The sequence below is a fragment of the Phascolarctos cinereus genome, unplaced genomic scaffold, assembly GCF_003287225.1.
Source record: "Phascolarctos cinereus isolate Bilbo 61053 unplaced genomic scaffold, phaCin_HiC Scaffold_4;HRSCAF=312, whole genome shotgun sequence".
Taxonomy (NCBI): Eukaryota; Metazoa; Chordata; class Mammalia; order Diprotodontia; family Phascolarctidae; genus Phascolarctos; species Phascolarctos cinereus.
In genome coordinates, this window is record NW_027555847.1 from 659909478 (window position 1) to 659936356 (window position 26879).

At 45.5% G+C, this 26879-nt stretch overlaps 1 protein-coding gene across 1 annotated transcript in view; it reads right to left on the reverse strand.

The window, feature by feature from the left end:
* CACNA1A (calcium voltage-gated channel subunit alpha1 A) overlaps positions 1–26879 on the reverse strand; it is a 251744-nt gene that overhangs the window by 85790 nt on the left and 139075 nt on the right. The window contains 12 exon segments of the mRNA XM_020995037.2: positions 334–440; positions 7150–7217; positions 7821–7938; positions 10459–10531; positions 10792–10923; positions 11216–11328; positions 11700–11812; positions 15382–15591; positions 18838–18927; positions 19946–20002; positions 23028–23143; positions 23434–23537. Coding sequence (XP_020850696.1) covers positions 334–440; positions 7150–7217; positions 7821–7938; positions 10459–10531; positions 10792–10923; positions 11216–11328; positions 11700–11812; positions 15382–15591; positions 18838–18927; positions 19946–20002; positions 23028–23143; positions 23434–23537 — 1301 coding nt within the window.

Sequence of the window (26879 nt, forward strand, 5' to 3'; positions counted from 1 at the left end):
CTTGTCCTCTGGTAACAATTTTTCCCAGTCATCTCTGCCTTGTTAGGGAAAATCCTCACACAGGGAAAGAAGGGCTCATCCTGACTCTCCCTTCCCCACCCAGGAGCAAAGGCTCCCCCAATCCCCTAAGGGATGGTCAGTATTAAAGAGAAAACAGGCTTGCTTGCTTGACAACAAAGGGTCAGCCATGGGAAGCCGTCCTCCCTTATACTCCTGCTGAGACAGAGGGGTTCTGGGCAGCCCCATGCATGCTGTAGCCCAGGGGGGTGGAGACGGCCAGGCCCTGGGTCCCTGGGCCTCTTGATAAGGCTCCCCTGGATGGGTGGCACTTACATGGCTATTGACATGTTGGCTGCAGACAGAGGACTCACTTCTGCCACTTCCTTTGCTTTTTGTAAGGCAAGTTTCTGGTTGGCTGCCTCTTCCTCCTCTTGTTCATCCTAAAGGGCACACATGTTCCCCATTCACAAACCACAGGTAGAGGCCTTGGGTCCTGAATTTCGACCCTAGCATGGACTGGTGATTGCTAACAGCCCTACTCTAAAACCTGCCCCCCCAAATCCCCCCCAGCTGGGATCTGGCCTGGCCTCTGCCTGGAGTGACCAGTGAGCAGCTGGCGCACAGCTGTCGAAGACTTTCCTCCTTCCTGGTTTCCTGCCCCTCAGGTCTCTGAATCCCCAAAGCCAGCCCCACATGCATGAGGAGTAAACCCCACCTTTCCCCCCCACCCCCAAGTGCACAGAGCTCCTCCTATAGCTGCCTCCACAGTCCATAGCATGCAGTGCTCATGACTACCCACACAGAGCCCCAAGGAGAGAGCCCACTGGTCCACGGTAGCCCCACAACCCACAGCATGCAGTGCTCACAGCTCCCCGTGCAGGGACACAGGGAGGAAGCTCACTGGTCCACGCGTGGCATGCAGTGCACAGAGCTCCCACACAAAGACACAAGGAGGGAGCCTACGGGTCCACAGGGGCATGGATGGAGCTCTCTCTTGGGGAGGGGGAGATTGAGAGGGAAGGGCAAGCCAGGAAAAGTTTCACTGCTGCTGGCCTTCCCTGGGGGAGTCACCAGCTGGACAGACTCAGAGAGAAGGAAGTTGGAAAAGGGGGCGTAAAAAAGACATTCAAAAAATACATACATAAAAAGACGTTTTGGACTTTTAATCCATCTTCAGCCTCCATGCAGCCCCTTATTTGTAAAACAGAAAACAAAAAGAAAGAAAGAAATGGACAGAACAACCCCCACCGATAGAGTCATCATGCTGCTCCAATGCACCTTCCTTAGCCAGACACAGCTCTTTGTGATAAGGAGGCAAAGTTACCACCTAGGAAACAGCCAGACCAGGACATTCCTTGTCAACTACAACAAGGAGGCAGAGAAGAGTCAGCCGGTCTTTGGCTAATGGGCTTCCCCTTTCCCTCTGCATGGGACCTCTCTGGCTAAGAATCACGGCACTGCCATCCTTCCCTGTTTCAGCTCCCTGGCACAAGCACCTGAGGATCAAGGGCATGAGGTCGAAATGAATGACCCTCAGCTCCAGGACCCCTCTCCCAGGCCTTTCCAAAGCTGGGTGCCCTGGCTCCTGGCAGGTGGAGGGTCTCCTCTTTTCTGGTCTGAGCTACAATATGGTTCATCTGAATTGAGAAGAGGAGGAGGTGGCTACTACTCCAAGCCATCCCTGAGTGGGTGTGATTCTCTGGAAAAACCCTGACGAATGGTTTTCAAGCTTGAAATTGAAGATGGATGAAAGGATCCACAGTGCTCCCCTCTCCCTGCCTTGCCACTCCAGATGGCCCACTATTAGTGGAAGACTTTTTTCTTGCCTTAAGCCTAAATCTGCCTCTCTGGAACTTCCACCCATCATTCCTAATTCTGCCCTTTGGGATCAGCCAGAATAAATCTAATCACTTGACAACACTTCGAATATTTGAAGACAGTTACCATGGCTCTTTCCTTCCCCCCACAGCTCTTTTCTAAGCTAAACATCCCCAAGGGAGCTGACCCCCTTGGAACCAGACTCCCTAACCCGATTCAGCCATCTGCATTCTCTACAGGAGGGGCAATGGGCCTCTCTCAATGGAATTTTCCAATTTCAATTGACTTTGCAGAGACACAACTATCCAAATTTAAATTCAACTCCATAAACATCTATTAAGTGTCTACTGTGCATCAGACACTGTGCTGGATGCGGGGGACAAAGACAAGAACAAAACAGTCCTTGTCCTCAGGAAGCTTACATTTTATTTTAGGGCACAGTCCCTATACTAAGGAAGCTTACATTCTATTTTAGGGCAAACCAGAAGTAAATACAAGGTAATTTCAGGAAGGAATGAGAGCGCTAACAACCTGGGGAATCAGGAAAGGCTACACAGAGAGCCTTGTACCCGAAGGAAGAGAATAAGGATTCTAAGGCACTGAGGAGGAAGTGAATTCCAGGCATCAGCGTGGGCAGATGATGGAGCCAGGAGATGGAGTATGAAGCTCAGAGGAACAGCTAATAGTCTAGTTAGGCTGGAATACAGGCTCTGAGGGGGCGGGAAGCAGGAGTTAAAATTGGAATAAGGCTGGAAAGGTAGGTTGGTGCTAGAATGGGGATGGCTTAAAATGCCAAGCCAAGGAGTTTTTATTTTGTTCTAGAGGCAATGAGAAATCCTCCAGGGTTTTTGAAGAGGAGAGTGGCATGGTAAAACTAGAAGATTATTTTGGCAGCTGTGTGGAGGGTGGACTGAAGAGGGGAAGACACTAGAGGCCGAAAGACCAATGAGGAGGCTATTTAAATAATCCAGGTAAGAGGTCATTGAGGTTTGAAATAGGGTGGTGGTCTTATCTGGTAACATCTCTGTCATCTTGTCTCCTGTGGCTGTCCCTCAAGGCTTTGCCCTGGGTCTTCTTCTATCTCCCTTGGTGATCTCATCTACTTCCATGGGCTAAGTTATCATGTCTAAGTAGGTGATTTCTAGACCTATATATCTAGGCCTAGTGTCTCCTTTGAGCCCTAGTCCAGCATCTTTAACTGTTTAATGTGCATTTAGAATTAGATGTCTTTGTTGTTGAGTCATTTTTCAGTTGTATCTGACTCTCCATGACCCCATTTGGGGTTTTCTTGGCAGAGATACTGGAGTGGTTTGCCGTTTCCTTCTCCAGCTCATTTTACAGATGAGGAAACTGGTTGCATGACTTGTGCAGAGTCACACAGCTAGTAAGTGCTTGAGGCCAGATTTGAACTCATGAAGATGAGTTTTCCTGACTTCAGGCCCAGTGATCTATCCACTGTGCCACCTAGCTGCCCTGGAATTTGATGTCCTATGGCATTTCAGACCCAACATGTCCAGAAGAGGACTTATTTTTTTTTCTTTCTTTCTCAATCATGGTTAAGTGACTTGCCCAAGGTCACACAGCTAGTAAGTATCTGAGGCTAGATTTGAACTCAGATCCTTTGACTCCAGGGCTGGTGTTCTATCCACTGTGCCATCTTGCTGCCCCTAGAAATTATTATCTTTTCTCCCAAACTTCTCCCTCTTCTGAACTTTCCTATTACTGTTGATGGCATCACCATCTTCCTAGTCTTGCATGTTTGGAACCTCAGTTTCCTCTTCAATCCCTCATTCACCCTCACCTTCATATCCAATCAGGTGTCAGATCTTGTCACTTTTTTTATCCCTATGACACCTCTCACATAAGTCCCTTCTTTTCATTCATATAGCTGTAACCCTAGCTCAAGCCCTTATCATCTCTCTCCTCTGCTACTGCAATAGCCTTCAAATTGGTCACCCTGCCTCAAATCTCTCCCCACTTTGATCCCTTCTCCATTCAGCTGCCAAAGAGATTTTCCTAAAGTGTAGGTCTGACTATGTCACCCTCTTGTTCAATAAACATCAACGGCTCCCTATTATTTTTCAGGATAAAATATAAAATCCTCAGCTTGACATTTAAGATTCTTTATTACCTGGCTCCCTTCTACCTTTCCAGATTTCTCATATTTACTGACTTCTATCCTCAACAGGATGGTGATGCCAACTTACATGTTGTTCATTTTACAGGACTCTTCATCTCCTATCTCTGTGCTTCTCTACTGGCTGTCATCCCCCAGGCCTAGAATGCTCTGCCTCCTTACTTCTGCCTCTTGACATCATTGACCTGCTCCAAGAGCCAGCTCAAACCTCACTTTCTGTGGGATGCTTTTTTGGTACTCTAAGACACAGAATATTTCCCTCTAAGACTACATTGTTTCTATCCTACATGTATCTTGTCTGTACCTATTTATTTCCATGTGGGCTCCTCCATTAGCATGTGAGCTTTTTGAAGGTTTTGTCTTTTTTTGGGGGGTATCCCCAGCTCTCAGCCCAGTGACTGTCACTTAGTAAGCACTTATTAAATGCTTCTTGGTGATTGACTGGATGTGTTGGGGGAGAGAAAGGGGAAGAGTCCAGAATTATTCAGATTATGAATCTTCAGTTAGTGCCCTAAACAGAAAAAAGAATGTTTGGAAGGGGGCAGGGTTAGGGCAAAAGATAAGAAGTTTCATTTTGGACATGTTGAGTTTGAGATCAATCAACAAATTTTTATGAAAAGGCTATACTGAAGGTCTAAGTAGTTGGTAATATGGGTCTGGAGCTCAGGAGAGAGATTAGAGACAAATAAATAGATTTGAGAATCACCTGTGCCAAGATAATAATTAAACCCACAGCAAAAGTTCAGATCATCAAGGGAGAAAATGTAGAGAAAGAATGGGAAAAGACCTAGGACGGAGTTTGGGGGAACACTCATGCCTAGCTGACCATAAACTGATGGGTCCAGCAAAAAATATTAAGAAGGGGACAGTTAGGTGGTGCAGTGAATAGAGCATCACAGTTGATGCATGACTCTTTCCAGCAGCTTTTGGCAGCACAGAACTAGGAGCAGGGAAGGCAGATGGTGGGGGCAGCCCAGGATTGGAGGGATTGAAAGGTGAAGGGCCGTGCATAATTGGATTGGTTAACTATGTGATTTACACTATGAAGTGATGAGAGTGAGGCCAAAGCAGGGGTGATGTATTAGGAGAATGGGAATTACTCGGGGGGGGGGGAGGTTAGGAGATAGTAGCAAAGACAAAAGAATAGGTTTGGAAGAAGTGAGGCAGAAGAAGAGTTGGAAGGGCAAGCCCACCAGAATGCTCATCCCCAGGCACATATTCCTGGATCTTTTTGTGAGCTCATGGTAAAGGCTCTTCTGCACTGAATCACCTCTCAACAAACAGAGCCTCAAGTATACAGTATAAACAGCCCACTTCTAATCCACAGTCATGCCAGCCTCTGTCTATTAGCTAGATGTGATCAAATATTCCAAGAATCCTGGGGGTTCCTTTCACTCCAGATCAGTGCTAGACTTCAAAATCACTCTCCCTCCTTTGCTGCATAAAGGGTAGATTCCTTAATTGGCTGGCTCCAGGGGTGTCTTTGAGATTTCCAGGAGCCATGGGGGTACATTAAGGAATGCAAATTTTTTTGGGGGGGGATATTTCTCTTTCACTCCTCCTTTGGGATACCTCTGAGTGAAACTCTATTGCAAGCTCCTTGAGGACAAAGGACTGTAGCCTTTTTTATTCTATAGTTCTCCTAGCATTTTGCACCTAGTAGGTCAAGGTGCTTGTTGAATGAATGGGACTCCCAGGCAGTCCAGCAGCTAGAAAAATCAGGAAGGGCTAGCTTTTAGGGCAGAGACAGGGCACAGTTCACAATCACTGGAAAACCGCTTAGACAATTCAGTAGCCCAAGGCCAGAGAAGAAAGCAATAACTGCCTGAAAGACCATTTGGGGTGAGCAATTGAAGAGTCATTAATTTTGTATCTAAAGTAAGCTTTTTTTCATATATTCAGTCATTTTTCAGGCATGTCCAACTCTTTGTGACTTCATTTGGGGTTTTCTTGGCAAAGATACTGGAGTGTTTGCCATTTCCTTATCCAGCTCATTTTACAGATAAGGAAACTGAGGCAAGCAAGGTTAAATGACTTGCCCAGGGTCGCACGGCTAGTGAGTGTCTAAGGCTGGATTTGAACTTGTGAAGATGAGACTTCCTGATTCCAAGTCCAATGCTCTATCCACCGCACCACCATCTCCTCAAACCTGTTTGCCTTTAACTGATACCAAAGGAAGACTGTATCCTCTGGGTACATTATCAACTCACAGGTTTTGGAAGAGGGTGCTGGACAGGACGTAAGGAGGGAGAGGGATGCAAGCCCAGGATGTAAGATCTTCTATGGAAGATAGAAAATATATCTCTTTAGAGCTGGAAGGGATTTTACCAACCTCTTCCCTGTAAAGACGCAGAAATGGTAAGTGACTTGCTCAGGGTCACACAGGTGGTAAATAGCAGAGCCAGGATTCAAACCAACCTAGGTCTCCTGACTCCAAATCTTCACTGTCCTGCCTCTTTATCTACAAATTCCAGGCAGACTGAGAAATCACACTCAAGACTCCAATCTCTAACATATTTCCATTTATATGGTACCTACTACGTGCTAGGCAGTGTGCTAAGTGCTTTACAAAATTGCCTCATTTGATCTTACAACAACCCTTGGAGGAGGTAGGGGGTCCATTATTATCCCCATTTTACAGTTTAGGAAATTGAGGCAAATAGAAATCAAGTGACTAGCTTAAGGTCACACAGCTGGTAAATATCTAAGACCATATCTGAACTCAGGTATTCCTAACTCCTCAGTCCATTATGAAGGCCCAGAACTTGTCTGATGAGAATATAGGTAAGGCATATATAGATCAGCCTCATGGGCTCCAAGGAAGGGAACTCAAGTCTAATCTGCATCCACCTACGGCCTACCTCCCTCTCACCCTCTAGTCTATTGAGGTTGGGGTGCCTATGGCTAGCTGGTTTCTTAGGTGGGAACTTCCCAGCTGAGATCGTATTTGTAAAGCACTTAACACAGTGCCTGGCCCATAGTAGGTGCTTAATAAATGCATGTTTTCTTCTTTCCTTTCTTCCTCCTTCCTCCTTCCTTGGGATCTAGAATACACATTTTGATCCTGCACACTACAAAGGTTTGGTGCTCCTCCAGGTTCCCCCGTCCCCACGGGCTCCCCTTCCACTAGGTTGTCCTGATCAGGCACGACAGGTGGTAACTTTGCCAGAGAAACATTCTCCCACCGCCTCCACCTTAGTGAGCTCCTGGGCGTTGGCCAGGTTATCCACCGCGATAGCCAAGAATACATTCAGTAGGGTATCTGGGGAGTCAGGAGTCAAGGAAGGAACCTGAGCCAGTCAAAGAACAATAGTGTCGCAAAATCATAGATTCTGATCTGGAAGAGACGTTGGAGGCCACTGAATCCAACCCCTTCATTTTATAGACTAGGAAACTGAGTCTAAGAGAGGCTAAAGTGACTTGCCCGAGGTCACACAACTTCAAAGTGTCTGAGGCAGGATTTGAACTCAGGTCTTCCTGATTCCAAGTCCAGCAATCTATTCATTAATGATTAATTACGGTAATAATAATAGTAACTAACATTTATATAGTGCTTTAAGGTTATCTCATTTGATCCTCACAACAACCCTGTCAAGTTGGTGCTACTATTTTCCCCATTTTCCCTAGATGAGGAAACTGAGGCAGACAGTGTTTAAGTGATTTGCCCAAAGTTACACAGCTAAGAAGTGTCTCAAGCAGGATTTGAACTCAGGTACTGCTGACTCCAAGTCCCCCATGCCATATTCTGCCTCCTCTTGGCTAGTTATATATACATTCATTCACATCCTCCAGGCTTCACTATCCCTGCCCCAGACTCCTCACTTTCTTTCTCTCCCCCCACATCATCAGGTCCCCCAAAGGATACAGTTCCCAAAGAGTGTCAGCACAATGAAATAGATGGAGAACACCATGCCACCTTTGACACCCCCTTGAGATTTGATCCCATCATACATCACTTCATTCCAGTCTTCTCCCGTCAAGATCTGAAAAAAATCCAAAATGATGAAATCAATGCCCTTCTCAGCTCCATGGCCAGAGGGGTCTTCTCTGTAGACTCAGACACTCAGCTGTTATGGTGGGACAAGAATATGCCTATCCTAAAGGCCAACTTTGGCCTCAGTTGCCCTATGAGGAACGCTGCTCAGAATTCTGGCTCAAATTTTTGCTTGGAGAAAAATGTGTCAAGAACGCTGCCTATGTGTGGGCTCTGGTCACTATTCTCTTACCCTCACTTCTGGATCCAAATTCTTAAAGCTAGAACTGATAAATAGCAGTATGTATACAGTGATTTTACATACATTTGTATATACATACATATACACTAGTGTCTAATGGTAGCCATCCCTAGGAAGGGGAGGGGAGAAGAAAAAAAAGGAAAAAAATGTTGCATGATAACTATTATATATTTAAAAGGAATAGCAAGTTGTAAATAATAGATTTGCAGTCTCATCTTTTAAAAAAAATTCTGTTAAGGAAATGCTTGTGTTATTTCATAAGTTAAAAATATAATATATTTGAATGGTTTTTTTTTTAAAGCTAGGTACAGGATTTTCTGAGCCTCTTTTATTTCAAGGCCCTGGATTGGGAATAAGGACACTCGGATTCTAGTCAGGGTGTGATGGCAAATGTTTAACAACTGGCTCTTTGAAAATAAAAATGTGCTCATGACATACTTTTAAGTTTAATCTGAATTATTAACATATCCTCCATTAATTTCTTGGGTCTAGACAATCAATAAAACAATAAATAAAGCCCTGATTTGTAATGTTTGCTAACTACTGAGGTGTAAATGCTCACACTGAAAATTTAACAATGGGCTCATTTGTGCTAGAACACTCCCAGCCGTAGTTCTGTAAGACACGGGGCAAAGTGTTTAATTTCTCTAAGATTCAGGTCTTCCTGCTATGAAATATCAATGACACCCAACCCTATCTCAGTTTCCCTAGCTTCCTTCAAGACTCAGCTGAAATCCTACCTTCTCCAGAAGACCTTTCGTGGTCCCTCTAGCGGTCCAGTGCCTTCTTCTTTCAGATTACCTTCCATCTACTCTGTGTAGAGCTTGCATGTACCCAAATATTTCCCTGTTTTCTTCCCCATTAGAATGGGAGCTCCCCTGAAGACAGGGAGTTATTTATGATTTTCTAGAACTTTCTAGGATTTTCTAGGACTCCTAGGACTTACTACAGTCCCTGGCACATGAGAAATAAATGCTCAGTAAAAGCTTGTTGACTGACTTAGTACTAATAACAGTAGACACTTAGGCAGCACTTTATGGTATACAAAATGCCATGCATACACACACACACACACACACACACACACACACACACACACATACATATATGATCTATCTACCTAGCTAGCTAGCTATCATCTTGTTAGTTCTACTAACAACCCTAAGAAGTAGGCACTACAGGCATCACTATTCTCATTTCACAGATGAGGAAACTGACGCTCTCCCAAAGGCAAAAGACTTGCCCAAAGAGTCCCATAGAGGCTGGGTGCAAAGCCAGGTCTTTGCTGACTCCAGGTCTGGTACTATTTCCACTGCCCATGCTGTCTCCCTCCTACACCATACGCCTACATCCACCTCGCTTTGGTTTTTTTTTTTTTAGAATAAGATAGAACCTCGTGAAGGCCCTTTGAAAAGCATAAGGCAGTCCTGGAAATTGAAGTAGGGCCTTCCTCCCCAAGCCCTCTTTGGCCCTTCCATATGCTGAAGCTACTCTGCTTGAGGAAGGGGGTAAAGTAAGCTTTACCTGCACCCCTTTCCCCCAATCTCATAGGATCATAAATTTAGAGCTTGAATCTTAGAGACCAGTGAGTCCAATCCTCTCATTTCACCGATGAAGAAATCGAGGCCAAAAGAGGTTAACTGTCTAGTCCAATTAGTGGCAATCAGTGGCAGAGCTGGCATTTGAACCTAAATCCTCTGCCTCCAAATCCCTGCCTTTCCACCAGACAGCACCACCTCTCAGAGCATAAGGCTTTGGGCACCCCATGTGGGTACCCTGGCTCTATCTCTACTCTGTGCCCCAAGCCCTCAAAGAAGGGGAGCAGGTAAGAATTATTATTGTGGCTGAGACCACTGACAGAGAGGGGAGAGAACAAGGAAGGGGGAAAGGAGAGGGGAAAGGTAAGGAAGGAGAGAAAGAATGAAGGCGAGGGACAAGAAGATGAAAGAGAGAGTGAGGGAAAGGTGAAGGTGAGGATGGGGAAAAGGGAGAGGAAGAGGAAGGGGAGAGGAAGAGGAAGAGGAGAGTAGAGGAGAGGGACATGCTGAGGTTGAGGTCTAGGAGAGGAGAGGAAATGTAAGAGAGGAAGGGGAAGGGGAGGAAGAGGAAGAGGAAGAGGGGTTTAATCTCTGGTCAGTTCTCTGAAGCACCTTCCAGTATCTTAGCTATCCTCACTATGTGACTAAAAAGCCAGCTCTACAATTACAGTAATACATAGGCTTCTAGACTTAATCAAAGTGGGCTGAGGGGGCAGGGCAAAATCCATACCTGAAATACTGTCATTATTGCTGCTGGAAAAGTGTCAAAATTGGTAGGAGGCGTTCCATCATCAAAATTGAACCTGTGCAAGACAAAAACTAACATTTGTTCTATGCCCCAAAGCTCCCCAAGGCTTTTCCCAGCAATTTGTAGCAATGACACCAGGACCCCAGGAGGAAATTTTTCAAAATGGCCCAAATGGGGAATGGAGTGGGGTAGGGGAAGGGTGGCAATTCTGCTCCAATGGGATGTGCTGGAAGAAAGACAATGACGGGGCTTTGGGAAGGGGCAGATTGGAGCAGGTGCTGCAAGGAGGTGGATGTCAGGACGCTGAGCACTTACTGGCCTCCAAAGAGCTGCATTCCCAAAAGGGCAAACACAACGATGAAAAGGAAGAGAAGGAACAACAGACTGATGATGGATTTCATGGAGTTCAGAAGAGACACGACCAGGTTCCTGAGAGAAGCCCAGTATCTACCAGCAGAAGACACAGTTACTGATGGTTACTCCTGGCCAGGCCAGTCAGGTCGGGGGACACGGGGAGAATGGCTCAGATGCCCAGCTTCCTGCTTTGTGGCACATCCCGGCCCCAACATCTGAAAACTTCAGTGGCCATCCAGACCCCTGTTCCACTCCTAACCCCCATGTCCTGTCGTGACTGGTTACTGGTAAGTGTTTGGAGAGAGGTCTGGTGGTAAGATGTGCTCTCTTTTCCTCCCACCTCCCACTTGGGATGTCAGGGGAGTGGGGAACAGAAAGGACTTACTTTGTGACTTTGAAAATACGCAATAACCTGAGAGCTCGTAGCACACTGATCCCAAAGGATGTTCCAGGTTTCACCACAGCCCAAATCACCTCAAAAATGCTCCCAATGATAACCTGGAGCAAAAAGCAGCTGGTTGGATGCCCAGTGGCAGAGTTTCCTCTATTAGTCCCCCTCCACACTGCCATTTTCCTATGGTGGAAATGTCCCTTGCAATTTCCTACTGTGATCTCTGGCTATAATGGCACTAAAAGACCTTCATCTTCTGTGGCACCGGCAAGGTCGAGAACGATGAATAGTCTCTCTTCGTTCCCGCTTTGCTTCTCTTTTGCCAACCTAGAAGGTTACACTCTGAACTTTGGAGGGCTACCCTCTGGGGAGGTGGAGAAATTGCTAGTGGAACTTTCTCCCAGCCTCCATCTCCTACCTCTCCATCCCCCAGCTGGTTCTAGGCAAGGCTGAACGGGTAGATCTCTCCAGAACTTACCCCACAGTCAAAGCAGTTGAAGGAGGAGTGGAAGTAAGGCCTCGTCCCAAGCCCGTACATTTTTATAAACATTTCGGACATAAAGAGTCCTAAGAAAATGAATTCTGCATAGTCTGGAAGTGAGAGAGAAGGGAAACAGAAAGAAGCCTTAGCCTTTGAGGTCTCCAGGGAGTTCTGCCTCTGGAAGGATCCTAGGGACACTTGACACTTCTACCCTCAGTCCCAATCTTGAACCTGGTGTGTCATAGGCGTCTGGCCTGGTTGGCAACTCACTGTGGAAATGTCATGTTTTTCTGGGCCTCAGTGTTCCCTCTGGGAAAGGGGAAGAATGATTATTCATGTTCCCATTCATCCAGAACAGTCTCAGGAGGAGCAAAAATAAGTACATCTCATGAAAAGGTCTAGCTGGGGCTCTGAGCTAGGTCTTTGTGACTTCCTGTAGGTTGTGGTTTTAGCCTGAAGACTGGTTCTTGCCTGGTCCAATGAGAAAGGTGTGGGAACCAATGGTATTATGGTGACACTTTTATTTTAAATAACACTGGTGTTGGGAACAGAGGTATCATTTGACTCAAAGCGAAACTGAATGAAGCCACTTGGTCCTCTCATGGGAAAATGAAATGCTGAAAATCTATATAATGGGTTACAGGAGTCCATCACACAACCCAAAATCCAACGCAGGGGACTTTGGGATAACCCAATCTTTTGGATTATTGGTTCTATCTTTACCATGTATAATTATAATGTATGCCAGAGTTACTTGTCATTGCTCCCTTAGAATGCAAGTGTTTGCACGTGGGGGTGTCTTCTTCTTTGTACTTGTATCCCCTACGTGCCTAGCACAAAATAGATGCTCAATAAATACGTGTTGATTAAAACCATGTAAAAATCCAAATGAAGTTTTTAAAAAAAAGTAATAGGAACTCAGAATGACTAAATGAAAGAAAAAACCATTTCTGAAGCACTTAATATGTGACCAGCACTGTGTTAAATTAAGCCTGGGGATACAAATACAAAAGCAGATAGTCCTCAAGGAGATTCCTTTTTTTTGGGGGGGGAGTTTAAGTGATCTGCCCAGGGTCACACAGCTAGTAAGTATTATGTGTCTGAGGCCGGATTTGAACTCAGGTCCCTCTGACTCTATGGCCAGTGCTCTATCTACTGTGCCTCCTAGCTTCCCCAAGGAGATTACATTCTAATGGAGGAAACTACCCACAGAGGGACTGGTGGCCGAGAAGGGGCATTTTGGTCCAGAAAGTTATAGGGATGGTGAGTTGAGGTCCTAGTCTGACACATGCAATCCAGGAAAAATGGTTGCATTGATTCAGTCATGATTATAGTACCATGATGTTTATAGAACTGGAAGGGGCGGAGGGGAAGTTGAGTGGGAAGAAAAATTACACATGGGCAGCTCCAGTGAAGTGTCTGTATAGGAGGCTGTGGAAGAGCTGGTGGGAGGGGAGGAAGTGAAGCATGGCGGGACTCTAATCCCTTGGCGTTATGGGCAAGAGAAGGAAGGTAAATGACTTGCCCACAGTCATGCACCAAGATGATGGCAGTCCTGGCCCTAGAGCTCAGGTCCTCTAATTCTGAGGTCCAGGGCTCTTTCTCTTGTACCCCAGGTCCATCTCCAGGGCCTGGGGCAGCTCCCATCTCCAGGCCTCCTCAAACCGGGACAGACAAACCCACTGCCTGGGGACAATAACAGAGAAGCATTCTACTAACTCAGAAGTTAGGGGCAGGCCATACAGAATCTTCATTCCTGAGGAGCCTTCAGGGAGGCTGAATGTAATTACTTAAGTTGGAACTGGGTCAGGGCCCTCTTCTTTCCAAGCTTCCTATACCAAGCCAATTACAGGGGATGTGGAGGGGCTGTGGTTTAGCTAAAGGACACCCTTTCCATTAACTCTTCCTGCTCCCTGTGCTCACCCTGTCCACTGGGTCAACTCTTCTCCCTCCCTAGGCTGAGGTAACCCACTTCTGAAAGTCAGGTCTTATGAACCTAGAACCCACCACTCATTTTAGCCAGGCTTGGAAGGGAAACTGAGGGAAAAGAGCAGCTTCAAGACAAAAGCTGGAGGAGATTCCTTAGAAAGTCCATAGTCCCCTCCTCATCCAGGGCCTTGGACTGATTTCTTCTCCGAAGGTGGGGCTGGATTAACTTTCTTTTCCCCCCCACATCTCTCACTCTGGTTTGGATTTCAAATGCTTGGGAATTGCAGGATAGCCCAAAGCTCTTTATTTTACTCTTGGTCAGAGGTTTCCCCACCTTTAACATCTTTCCTTTTCTTGAGCATGCTTGGGTTCCTCTGTCTGCTAGGTCCTGGCATGGAGAGGCCCATAGGCTCCCTATCTTCATTCACTGAGAAGGGCAACATTCCTGGACTGCTGATACAGCCTTTGGCTTAAGCATCCTGGGCCTAACTCGGGACCCTTCTGGGCACAGACCAGAGGCTCTGCAGACTTTCCCAGACTGAGCCCAAGTGATTGATATTCAAAAGGGAAAAGAAAGGGAAATTAAAAATTGAATAAGAGGTTCAAAGGAAGAAGAGAAAGGCAGAGAGAGACGCACAACAGATTGGCTGAAGAAATACGAAAAATACAGGTCATCTCTCTCCCCTTGCTCTTTTTCTCTCCGTATCATCGCCAAGCCTCTCACTTTAGAATACTGGATGACACCTAGAACTAGGGAACTCAACCTTAGAGGCATCTATTTCAACCCTTTCCTTTTTACAGATATTGTATATAAAGTGCTATAGCTATTGTTCTTATAGGTGAGGAAATTGAGATCTACTAAAGTCTATGACTTGCCCAAGGTAACAGAGCAAGAAATCTGGGACTTGTCACTGGGCCTTTCAGATTTTGAATCAAAGTCCAGGTCTTATTCCACGATGTTGTGGGAGGGGAGAGGAAATGGATGGTGGAAGCGGTTAGAAACCTTTCCAGGCTGATACAAAAAAACAGGGCAACAGAGCAGAATGAAGAAGGAAATCCAGCTGTGCTGGGCTTCAGCATGGCTCACTATCGCTTCTAAACATTGTTACTCGTCAGAGGAGTAGGAGATGTGGTAGTAAAAAGTGACAATGGTAACTGCAGAAAAAACTAGAAGAATAGACTTAATCAAGAAACAAGTATTAAGTGCCTACTATGTGCCAGGCACACACACACACACACACACACACACACACACACACACACACACACAAGAATGAATGGTGGTATAGTAATAATGGATAATGTTTATATAGCTCACTAAGGTTTGCAAAGTGCTTTAAAAATATTTCACTTAGGGGCAGCTAGGTGGCACAGTGGATAGCACTGGCCCTGCAGACAGGAGGACCTGAGTTCAAATATGATCTCAGACACTTAGTAACTGTGTGACCCTGGGCAAGTCACTTAACCCCAATTGCCTCACTGCTCCCCAAATTTCATTTGAACCTCACAACAACCCTGGGGGTAGGTGCTATTATGATCTCCATTTTACAGATGAGGAAACTGAGGCAGACACTCTATCCAATGCACCACTCAGCTGCCTGATTGTAAAAAAAAACAACATGGAGAATGATCCACTCATGAAGAAGCCAATGAGGGAAGGAGTGAGGGACTTTAAAGAAAAGACAAAGAAGAGGAATGCATAGGTGGAAGAGAAGGAATTTTAGGAGAAAAAGCACTAGGTCCCACTCACAGAGGAAGTCAGATAGCCAATCTGGCTGGTCGTAGTGAACTATAGCAACGCACAGCGTGTTGAGTGCTACCAGACTGAGAACTGTCCAGTAGAAGGCCTGAGTTTTGACCATGCGGCGGATATAGAAGCGCATTCTCCTCTCCTTTTTATGAAAAAAAGTCGAGTTCTCCAGCTTGGCACTTTTAATACTGGCTCGGGCGAAGGGAGAACCTGCCAAGGGGAGAAAGGAAAATGTCAGGCTAGTCTCAGCAGGCCCTTCCTGCAGAGGAAACCAATCCATAACTCAGCCCAGGGCGAGGCCAGGGGCCAGAGAGTCAATTAGCCTCGCCAGCAAACCCGCCAGCCTCAGGGAATATTAATGCCCTCGCCACCCCCCGCCCAAGCCGCCTCCACTCTGCAGCTGGGACTCTTACAGGAAGGAGGTTTCCCTGAAATTAATGGCATAAAAACCAAACAATTATATCTTATAACATCAATAATGACACCTTGCATTTATGTCTCCTGAGGCCATTTGCTCGCCTGCTTAGGTGGGGACTGAGTCTGACTCTCTGCCTTCCTCCACACACTGCAGGGCTTTCTGTGGCATAGTGGCCGTGTTTGGTACAGCCGCCTGGGATGAGGTGGGGGTGGGAGTCAGGGGTGGGGTTCGGAGAGATAGGCATCATCCCGACTCCAGCTGGGGCTGCAGCTAAGGACATGCAGTGAGTGAAGGCAAACGGATTCTGGGCAGGGTTTCAGGAGCCTGGATGGTCTAAGAAGGAGGGACCTTAGTTTGACAGACCTCTGTTTGACTTTGGAAACAATACCATCTGCCTAGCAGCCACAACGCGGTAACTGCTCTGGGAACAAGCAGCTACGATCAACATGAATATTTATTTTCCTAAAGCTCTGAATTAATGGTCTGGGCTCTTGCAATGCTGTTCAAGTCCTTTGCTGAGTCGTTTAAGGGCACAGGACCACCAACACAAAGAAACAATGATGCTACAGTGAAGAGCTCATCAAAAAAATTAAGACGAGATGATTTCAGAGAGTCGGATTTCAGCTCTGGGCCCTATATGAGGACACCAACTCCCAAAGTTAAGTAAGTCAGGCCAGCCAAAGACTCTGAGAAACAACGGAAGCAGGGCTTGATGAGCTTGGGTCCAGTGGGGGACTACAAAGTTGGGAGCTCTTTAAAGAGAACTAGAATTCAGGGCTGGAGGCCGGAGAACTGAGAACAGGAGACCTCATCCAATCTCCTGAAGGAGGCTGAAAAGAAGAGGAGGATTCCTGCCTTGGGTCCCCAATCTTTTCTTAGCCTTGAACTGCCTTTTGAGCTCCAGACCTTTATCTCCAATTGCTCTCTGACATCCAATTTGTCCCAAACCAAATTTATGTGGCATCCACCCCCAAACTCTTCTTGGCCTAGACTTTCCCATTTTTCTTAACATTCCTTCATTCTTTCAAGAAATAAATCATTAGGTACCTACTATGTGTAAGGCAATGTGATAATTATTTATATGGTATGTATAATATACACAATACACACACACACATGCACATATTGTACACACATATACACACATATATAGTCTGATTTATCATCACAACATTTTGAGACAAACAGGGTAGGTATTATGCCCATTTTATAAATGAGGAAGCTAAGGCTCAGAGAATTTAGATAATTTGCCTGAGTTCATAAAATGAGTCAATAGAAGAGGTTACACTGGAACCCACATCTTCTGACACCTTTTCCAATGATATTTCCTCTACCCCATAGTGTTTCTCTTCTTGTTAGTAGTACTATTACTATAGTATTATACTATACTATACTATAGTATTATATTAGTATTACTAATACAGTATAGTATTATTATAGTATTATACCATAATGTACTGTAGTATAGTACTATAGTATAGAATAATAGTATTATTCCCCCAGTCATCCAGGTACAAAGTCTCAGTTGTCTTCCTGCTCCCTTGTTCCCTCATGGTCAACGTTAGGAAGTCTGCAATGGGTCTCCCCCTCCCTTTAGCTCTGACTATCCCAGAGGAACTCAAGGGGTTTGGGAAAGAAACTAATAAGCTGGAATGAAACAGGGAGCTGGGGGAGGGGAGCTTTATGGAGAGCATGTCAGTAAGCCAAGTGGGTGAGGGAAGTTCATTTGTGTGCTTTCAGGATGGTCTAAGTGGTTGGGGGACATAAACAGGAATCACCAGATACTAGCTGCTGCTTGGATTTGTAGACATCTCATCTCCCTGGCTAGATTTACTGTTAGCACCTCCCTGATTAAATTTATTGTCAATTCTTTGAAGGCAGAGCCAACATCACATATCCTTGTATTGTCCACAGCACCAGATCCCGAATAGATACCTGGTCAACATCTGTTGACTACGCCTATTCATGTCACTATATTACTGACTAAGGATTTATTTTCAATCTCATTTTCTCAGTTACATTCTGCTGAAGAACTTCCAACCCATCTCTCCTTTCTCTCTCTATGTCTCCCTAAGTACTCCTCCTCTTCTTCCTCCTTCCCCATCCCAAGTTTCACAGAATCACAGAACTTCAGTTGGAAGAGACTCCAGAAGTCGCCAAGCTTAACCCAAACCTGAATAGGAATTTCTTCTACATACTTTGCTAAGTCAATCATCCAGTCTCTAATGGAAGACCTTTAGTGAGGAAGAACTAATTAACCCCTAACTCAGCCTATTCCATTTTTTAAATGCTGAAAATTAAAAACATTTTAAACTATTAGAAAAGTTTTCCTTACATGGAGCTGAAATCTACATCTTTGTAATTCCCAGTTCTGACTTCTGGGGCCAATAAAAATACATTTAAAAAAAAAAAAGAAAAGAAAAATACATTTCATCCTTCTTCCATACCTGAAGATGGTTATTGAAGCCTTGCTAAGGCTTTAAAAAATTTATTTATTTTTAGTTTTCAACACTCACTTCCACAAGATTTTGAGTCCCAAATTTTCTCCATATCTTGCCCCTCCCTCCACCCCAAGATGGCATGCATTCTGAATACCCCTTTCCTTAATCTGCCCTCCTGGCTATCTCTCCCCTCCTTCTTTTATCCCCTTCCCCTTCTAGTTTCCTGTAGAGGTACTGTTAAGTCTTGTCCTGCCCAAGTGTATCATCCTTAGTTCACCTGGAATACTGTAGTATGGTCTGGTTTACCCTCTCTAGCCTGGCTTCTCGCCTCTGGAAAGAGTCTAGTTTGTCAACATCCTTTCTAAAACATGATGTTGACAACTGGCCAGGACACAGTTCAGAAGGTCTATCGCCTCCCTTGCTTTGGGCCCTGTGCCCCTTCAAATATAGCCTAAGATCTTTTTTCATATCAGGGCCCTAAAGAATGAAAAACTTAGACCACCTATTTCTGAAAGGCTGGAGGAAGGGGAAGGTACTATGAACAAAAGTGCTGTATTCTCTCTCCTAGCCATGCCTCCTATGAGAGAAAAAACTCACCCACGGAGGCCATGTCAGCCAGCTGATCCTCGGCTTCTTCGGGGTTGAGCAGGTCTGTCTTGCTTTTCTTTATGGTGGCTCTCCGCAGAGCTCCAACAATAGGAACATGGCAAGAGAAAAAGACATTACCTTTGTTGTCCCAGCCTCGGCACTCTCTCCTAGAAATTGCTCTTCATGAAGTTTGAGGTTGGGTGAACAGGGAACTTTGTTAGGGAAATGGCTTCTGCCCTGTTCCCTCTAGCACTTTGGCTGGGGAGCCAAAGAAAGAGCTGGGGATCCCCACCTAAGCATATGGGCCCAGCCCCAGAAGTGAGTTACAGGAATTATAGATGCTCTTAGTTGAAAGGGACCCCAGAGACAAGCTAGATTAACTCATGCCTGAATAGAACTTCCTTATAAAACCCCTGACAGATAGTTAGTCTCCTTTGCTCAAAGACCATTGGTAATGGCAACTCGCTACCTCCAAGGCAATCCATTCCATTTTTATAAGTTCATTTTTATATGTTTTTATAAGCTGAAATTTGCCTGCTGGAAGCATCTTCCCAATTCCTTCTGGGGCCCAGTCACACAGTTTGAACCTGGGGCAGTTTAACATAATGACAAACAATTGTTGGAGAGAGCTGTTTAGACTCCCACATTAGCTGCTTTAATTTTCATTTGTCAATAGCGTATTCTGTGAACTCTTCTTTGTACCTGACTGATACAGAGCCCTTGTTCTTGACTCTGCCTCTTAGCTAACAGAATGTCCAATTAAAAGTAGCTTTGTTGTCAGTTCTGACTAAGAGGTTCCCAAATAAGAAACCTGATTGGGTGGAGTTTCCCACAGTAGACCTCAAAGTGAATAGGTTGTGTACAGTCAGAGCCAGAGTTCTGTATCTACAATGCTGCCCCATTTGTCTATCACAAATCAGCCTTAGGAGGTAGGTGCCCATCCTTCTCCTTCCCCACAAGCTAACTCTTGTGATTATTAGATTATTCTAGGCATAGCTCCCTGAGCATCTCCTAAAATGGCCATTGGCCAAGAGTGGTCCACATAGGAAGCCCCCACCACCCAGTGTTTCTCTAGCATGTCCTCTATCACATATCACATTAAACTCAGAGGAGTTACCATCAAAGGGGTGTCTCTGCTCGCCGTCTGTTTCATCTTCTGCTAGTATCACTTCTTCTGAGGGAAAAGAAGAGCAAATTAACCTCCCGCAGTCAGACAGATGGAACTTCCCCCTCACAGAGCCAGGACCCACGCTTGGCCTGGAATCACACCCCAGATGGCCTGAGAAGGTTTCAGACCAAGTCAGAGTGGGTTCTCTTGGGAAAAAATGCCATTGCCATGAACTCAGGGACGTCCAGAGAGTCTCCCTTTGGCTTTTGAAAGAATGACACAAAGGACCTTCCCCTCGCCCCCCAACATGAGTTAGTCTCCAGAGTTCTTTTACTATGGGAATAAGAGCCCGACCAGCCAAAGCATGACCGGTTGATTCCCATGGTCAAATCAAGTCGACAAGCATATATTAAGTGTTTACTAAATGCCGGGCACTGTGCTGAGCACCAGGGATGCAAAGAACAGCAAAAAATGAACAAAAAAAACACAGTCCCTCAAAGAGCTCGGAGACTAAAGAGGAAGACAACATGCAAACAGCTTTGTAGAACTAAGCTATATACAGGATAAACTGGAGATCATCTTAGAAGGGAGGCAAGAACACTAAGGGCGATCAGGAAAGGCTTTTTGCAGAAGGTGGATTTTAGCTAGGACTTGAAAGAAGGCACGGGGACCAGGAAGTGGAGATGAGAAGGCAGAGCATTCCAGGTATGGGAGATAGCAAGTGAAAATGCCTGGAGTCCTGAGACGAGCAACAGGAAGGAAGCCAATGGCACTGGATGGGGAGGGGAGTGAGGTGTAAGAAGACTGGAAAGGCAGGAAGGGGCCAGGTTATAAAGGGCTCAAAAAGCCAGACAATTTTATATTTGATCTTTTACATTTGATCTGATAGGGAGTCACTGGAGTTTATTGAGTGTGTGTGTGTGTGTGTGTGTGTGTGTGTGTGTGTGGGGCACAGTCAGATCTGCACTTTAGGAAGATCATTTTGACAGCTGGGTAAATGATGGAAGGAGGAGGGGAGAAAGACCTGAGGCAGGCAGACCCACCAGCAGGCTATTGCAATAGTCCAGATGCCAGTTGATGACGGCTTGTACTAAGGTGGTGGCAGAGTTGAAGGAGTGAAGGGGGCCTATGCAAGAGATGTTTAGTAGGTAGAATTAACAGGACTTGGCAACAGATGATAATAACAATGATAAAAATGATGATAGCTAACATTTATATAGCGCTGAACTATGTGCCGTGCACTGTGGTAAGCATTGTATAATTATTATCTCATTTGAAGAACTGGATATGGTGACTGAAAGAGAATATGGAGTCAAAGATGACACTTACATTGTGACTTGGATGACTGGAAGGAAGATGGTGCCCTTGGTAGTAATAGGGAAGTTTGGAAGGGAGGAAAGGTTTAGAGGAAAAGACAAGGAGGTCAGTTTTGCACTTTGTTGAATTTAAGATGTCTACAGGGCATCTAGTTTGAGATATTCACCAGGCAGTTGAGATCTGAAAGTGGGGGTCAGCAGAGAAGTTGATACTGGATAAGTGGATCTGAGTATCATTAGCAAAGAGATGGTAACTGAATCCATTGGCCAATGAAATCACAAAGCCAAATATTATAGAGGATGGAGAAGAGGGCCTATGACAGAGCCTTAGGTGATAACCATAATGGGCATGGCCTAGATGAAGATCTAGCAAAGAAGACTGAGGAGTGGTTTACAAGTGGGAGGAGAACCAGGAGAGGAGCAGTGTTGTGAAGGCCTAGAAAGAAGAGATTGTCAACAGTGTCAAAGGCTGCATAGAGGTCAAGAAGGATGAAGACTGAGAAAAGGTCATTAGATTTGGCAGATTAAAAGAACACTGGTAACACTGGAGACAGCATATTTCAGTTGAATGATAAAGTCAGAAGTCAGACTGTAGAGAGTTAAGAAGAGAGTGGAAAAAAAGGAAATAGCAGAATCCATTGTAGATGACTTTCTCAAAGAGTTTAGCCATGAAAGAGAGGAGAGATATAGGGCAATAGCTAGCAGGGATGGATGGATCAAATGAGGGTTTTGTTTTTTTGATGATAAGGAAGACACGGATGTGTTTGTAGGCAGCAGGGAAACAGCAAATAGACAGGAAAAGACTGAAGGTTAGTCAGAGTGGAGATGATAGAGGGGGTAGCCTATTGGAGAAGATGAGATGAAATGGGATCATTTGTACATGCAGAAGGGTCATCCTTGGCTAGGAGAAGAGTCACCTCTTCAGGTAAGATGGGGTGAAGGAGGGGATAATGGGGGAAGACACTTGAGTATTGCAAGGGGGGGAGGAGGAAGCTCTAGGCAAATGACCTCATTTTTTTTTTCAGTGAAATATGAGGCAAAGTTCTCAGCTGAGAGGGTTGTGGGGAGGGAGCATCATGGGAAGTTTGAGGAGAGATGAAAAGGTTAGAAAATCTGCCATGGTGAGTGGGATAATGAATCGATTTGGGAGACATAAAAGAATTGCCTTGAAACAGCGAGGGCCCAGATGATATAACATAAATGTGTAGTGGATTCAGTCAATATGGTTTTGTGATTTCAACCAGCTTCATTCAGCAGCATGTGAATAGCAGTGGAGGGAGCAAATAATGGAAGAAATCTATGGCTGGGGTTTGGCAGGGGAAGATTTATGATGGGATTAAGGGCCAAAGGACTAAAAAGGATAGTGTAAAATTGAACTAGTCCACTAAGGAGTCAAGATGGGGAAGAAAGGAGAGAAACAGCCAATGCAAGGGTGATGGCCTGGGAAAGAACTGAGGAGTAGGGGGATTGAAGGTCACAGTGAGGATGAAGATGGGCTTAGAGGGTTGTAAGGCAGAGGGGAAGACAGAATGATGGACAATTACGATCAGAAAAAGAAAGACCAACAATATATCATTTAGTAGTCTAACAGGTCTCTCAGAGCCAGTTCTGTCTTTTCCTCCTGGCCAACGGTCCCTGATTCCTCCTTGGTCAAGGACGTCTGCCTATCTCTTTTCTCTGAGGTCCTGGTGTTTTCTTAGAGATACTCAGACCTAGTCTGTCTGGTCACCCTGCAACTGCAGCATGCCCCACCTGCCAGGAGGCAAAGGCCTCACCTGCTTTGGAAATCCATTCCATGTAGCCATTGAGTTCTCTCTCTATCTGCTGCTGCCGTCTCAGCTTCAGAAAAGCTCGCCGGTTCTCAACCCGCTCTCTTTCCTTGGCAAACTCCCTGCAAAGCACAAAGTCTTGGGGTCCATTGTCTGGTAGGGCATCCTTGTTCTATCTGGCTGGGTGGGTGTGGAGGTGGGAGCGGCAGTCCTGTCTGTCGAACATAGGTCAGTACAGGGCCTACTTACATCTGGAGGGATAGGTCAGGGATACCACCGCCCTTCAAACCGGGGTATCGATGGAAGGAAGAGAAGCTGTTCTCTCCCCCAGTTTGTTCCTCTTCTGACAACATGGGTGGGGGCTCAGAATTTGTGGTAGAGAAAGGAAGTGGCAGGGACACAGCGGACTTACCCGGACAGCACACCCAGCACAAGGTTCAGCATAAAAAACGAGCCAATGATGATGAGGGGGATGAAGTACAACCAGTTCCAGGTATTCCCTGAGGCATCATTGCTCTGTAGCAGGAGGAAAGGGGGAAGCAGAAACACTGAGTGAGACTCCAACACAGTAGGTGGTGGGGTGGGAGTGGAAGGTCCCAGCTCTCCAGGGAGTCACATCTCTTTACCTCCCAGAAGACTGGGGCTTCTTCAGCCCGTAAGTGAGAGTAACAGAGGACAAGTCTAACCCATAGGAAAAACCCCAGCAGGCAGCTAAGAGACCTTTGGACAGTCCCACAGGGAAAAGCTTCTCTTAGAATACTGAGGCACATGATTAAGCTGGGAATACAGGACGAAGCAAAGAGCAGTGAAATAAATGACTTGCCCTAAATTCAAATGGTGACGTCCTGGATGAACTGAGAAATAGGCTCCCTTCCTCCCAAGCCCTCACATTCATTCACCTTGCTCTGCACCCATACATGGGACCACACAGTCCTGGAGAGCCAGAATTCCATGAATTCAGGCCTTCAGGCCCATCAGCCTTAACTACAATGTAAAGTAAGGCCAGCATGAAAAACCAAAGACAAAGGCAGAATGAAGAGGTTGTTGCTAGCTTCCTTCCAAATCACGACTTCTGTGATTCCTACGGAGCTTTATTCTCCAAGCTAAAGAACATACATTGTGAAGAGTGATGTCAGAAAGGGGCGTGTATAAGTGAATGAAAATAGAAGGGAGAGGAAGCGAGGGGATAGGGGAGAGAGAGAAAAAAAAGAGAGGGAAAGGAGAGGAAAGGAGAGGAGAGGGGCACACAGACATAAGCCAGAGAAAAGGAGAGGGTATTTTGGATATATGTGCAATTAAGGGAAAAGCAGTAGAAGACAAAAGCCAGTTAGTCTAAAGTATTCTATCTTTGTCTCATACAATTTAATTTGAAAAAGTCAGGCCCTGGGTAATCTTATGGAGATTTTGTACCCTTAAAGGGGAGGGATTTTCCTCATGCAATGGGTAGTAATGGCTTTTTCTCCTTCTCTTGCTCAGACCTATGAATAAAAAATGATTGAGAAGCCTCTGGTAGAACCCCCTCCCCAACCCTACCACCATTATAACTCCTGTGGGGGATTATCCAGACAGGAACTCAGGGCCTCTGAACAAGTCAGTGAAAGGAGGCAGGAGCCAAGCGTTATATCCTGTCTCTCGCAGAGAACCCCGTATGTGCCAATATCTTCCAATGGAAAAAGGGTTTGTGTACTGGGATCCAAACAATTGTACTGCTTTAGAATTTGTTTAGAGCCATGTTTACAAGTATTTGGAGGGGTTTGGCGGAGAGCTCAAGCAAGTCACTGCTTTTACTCCACCATCTTGGCTCCCCAAATAATTGTAAATAAAAGGTTAGGCTAGGTTGGGACCCTGGGCTTCTCTTGATCTCCAAAATACAAGGGGTTGAGATGGAAGATGAGAGCTGGGTCAGTGCAAGTGCTCATCACGGGATCGGGAGGCATTTACAGGAAATGTTGGCAAGTGGACTTGCCTCCTGTAGCCCTGGCCTTTTAGGATGGTGACATGCATCCTTCTTGCACTGATGCATCAGGGATGTCAGAGGCAGGCTTGAGTGCCTCTGTTAGGTCTGTCTGCCCTTGGGCTTAGGATCCAGGCAGAGTCTCTCAAATGTTAAACTTCCTCAGAGAAGGCTCTAAGACCCTCTTTCCCAGTTCATCCATCAGAGTAGTCATTGAAGGTGGCAGCCTAGGAGAAGGGCCACACAGCTTGCAGGATATTAATGTAATGTAATATTAGGGGACTGAAAATGACAAATATGTATTTGTGAGATTAATAGTCTGTTGACAGTTATTAAGTTTATAAGTAGTTAAAAAGAGACAGATACCAGACAGCTCAAGCAGCCACAGCCTCTGCCTCTGAGAAGTTGTGAAAATGAGTCTTGGACTACATCTCATCTGAAAAACACAGTTTGGAACAGGAAGTCTTGGAGGCCCCACAGAATGTGAAGCAGGACTCAGGACCAAGAGAGCCACTATCTCCAGTGGGCCTAGGCTTCCTCTTCATATCACCAGAGGGAATCTTGTCCCAAACAAGCGGGACTGGCCCCAGGGAAGAGGCTAATGCACTGGGCCCTAATTCAAGCCTCCCTCCGCCCCCCCCCCCCGAAAGAACTAAAGCTTCATTGCCTGATATGTATAAGGGGAAGGATGTACTGGGTGGGGCTGGTGCTGGCAGAGAGAGGACCAAACAGGGCCGGAAGGGAACCAGAGCAGCCGTTGTATTTCTCCTCATCTGTCTACATGAACTGCTGAAGATTCCTTGTTCCTATTTCTCAGTGCTAAATTTAGTCCAAGGGAGCAAAGCACCCACATGGGCTAGATAGAAGGCGGAAATCTTTGGGCTGCTGTAATGAGAGCTGAGGAGGCTGAAGTGGAAATAGGAGAAGTAGGGCAGGAACAGGACCTGCCAGGGGTAAATCTGAGAAGTGGCTAAATCCCCCACGAGCCAAGAACACAGGCAGCACTGCCATACAGGAGACCATTCCTATTCTCTCTCCCTTAGAGTTTCTCTTATCAGATTGTTAGCAAAGCAAGGGAGGAGACAGGCTCCTGACCGCACAGTCATCTATATGTTCCAAGGAGTCCTGATCAGCTGAAGCCAGCAAGAAGTCCTGGGGCCATTCAAGAAGGTGACTGACCAAAAACATCTGCTTTTTCCTTTCCCAGACAATGTGATTTGGTTTTATTCTCAGATTGGCCTTAGTTTCTCATCTGTACAAGGAGATGATCATTAAAGTAACTTCCAGCACCTATACTCCATGATCCTCTACAAAAGGTGCTCTTTCTCTTTTTAACCTGGTCTAATTATTCAATGCACCTATTAATCCCGCACAACCAGGAGAAGGTGAAGGAGGACAGGTTTTGATAGAGAAATCAGTTTTCCAAGGTGGTAGGTGTTTGAATGAAAGGAAAATATAAAATGAAGTTCCCAAACAGAGAGAACTGTGCCCACCACAGATATGTAACAGTTCATTAGCAAACACAGTTGTGCAAATTTCCCCTCAAAGTTTTCTCCTCCTTTTATAATCCAGGTAATGGTTGGGTGTCTGGCATGTGTTTTCACTGAGGGATTTCTATGCAGATGGGGGCCAGGAAAGGCGCCATCATGCTTATTACCCACTGGGGTAGGAGCTGGGCATGGAAGAGCCCATTGTCTGAATAGACAATGGAATGTGGGATTCAGTGGAGCCATGCCCAGTTACTATAATGGCTGTTAACAATAACAATAAACAGTAACAAATCAAAGATTTGATAAGTCTTTATAATCATCATTTCACTCGTTCTTACATTCTCCTTATGAAGCAACCAGGAGAATGGATTCTCCCCATTTTATAGATGGAGAAATTGAAAATTAAAGGGATCT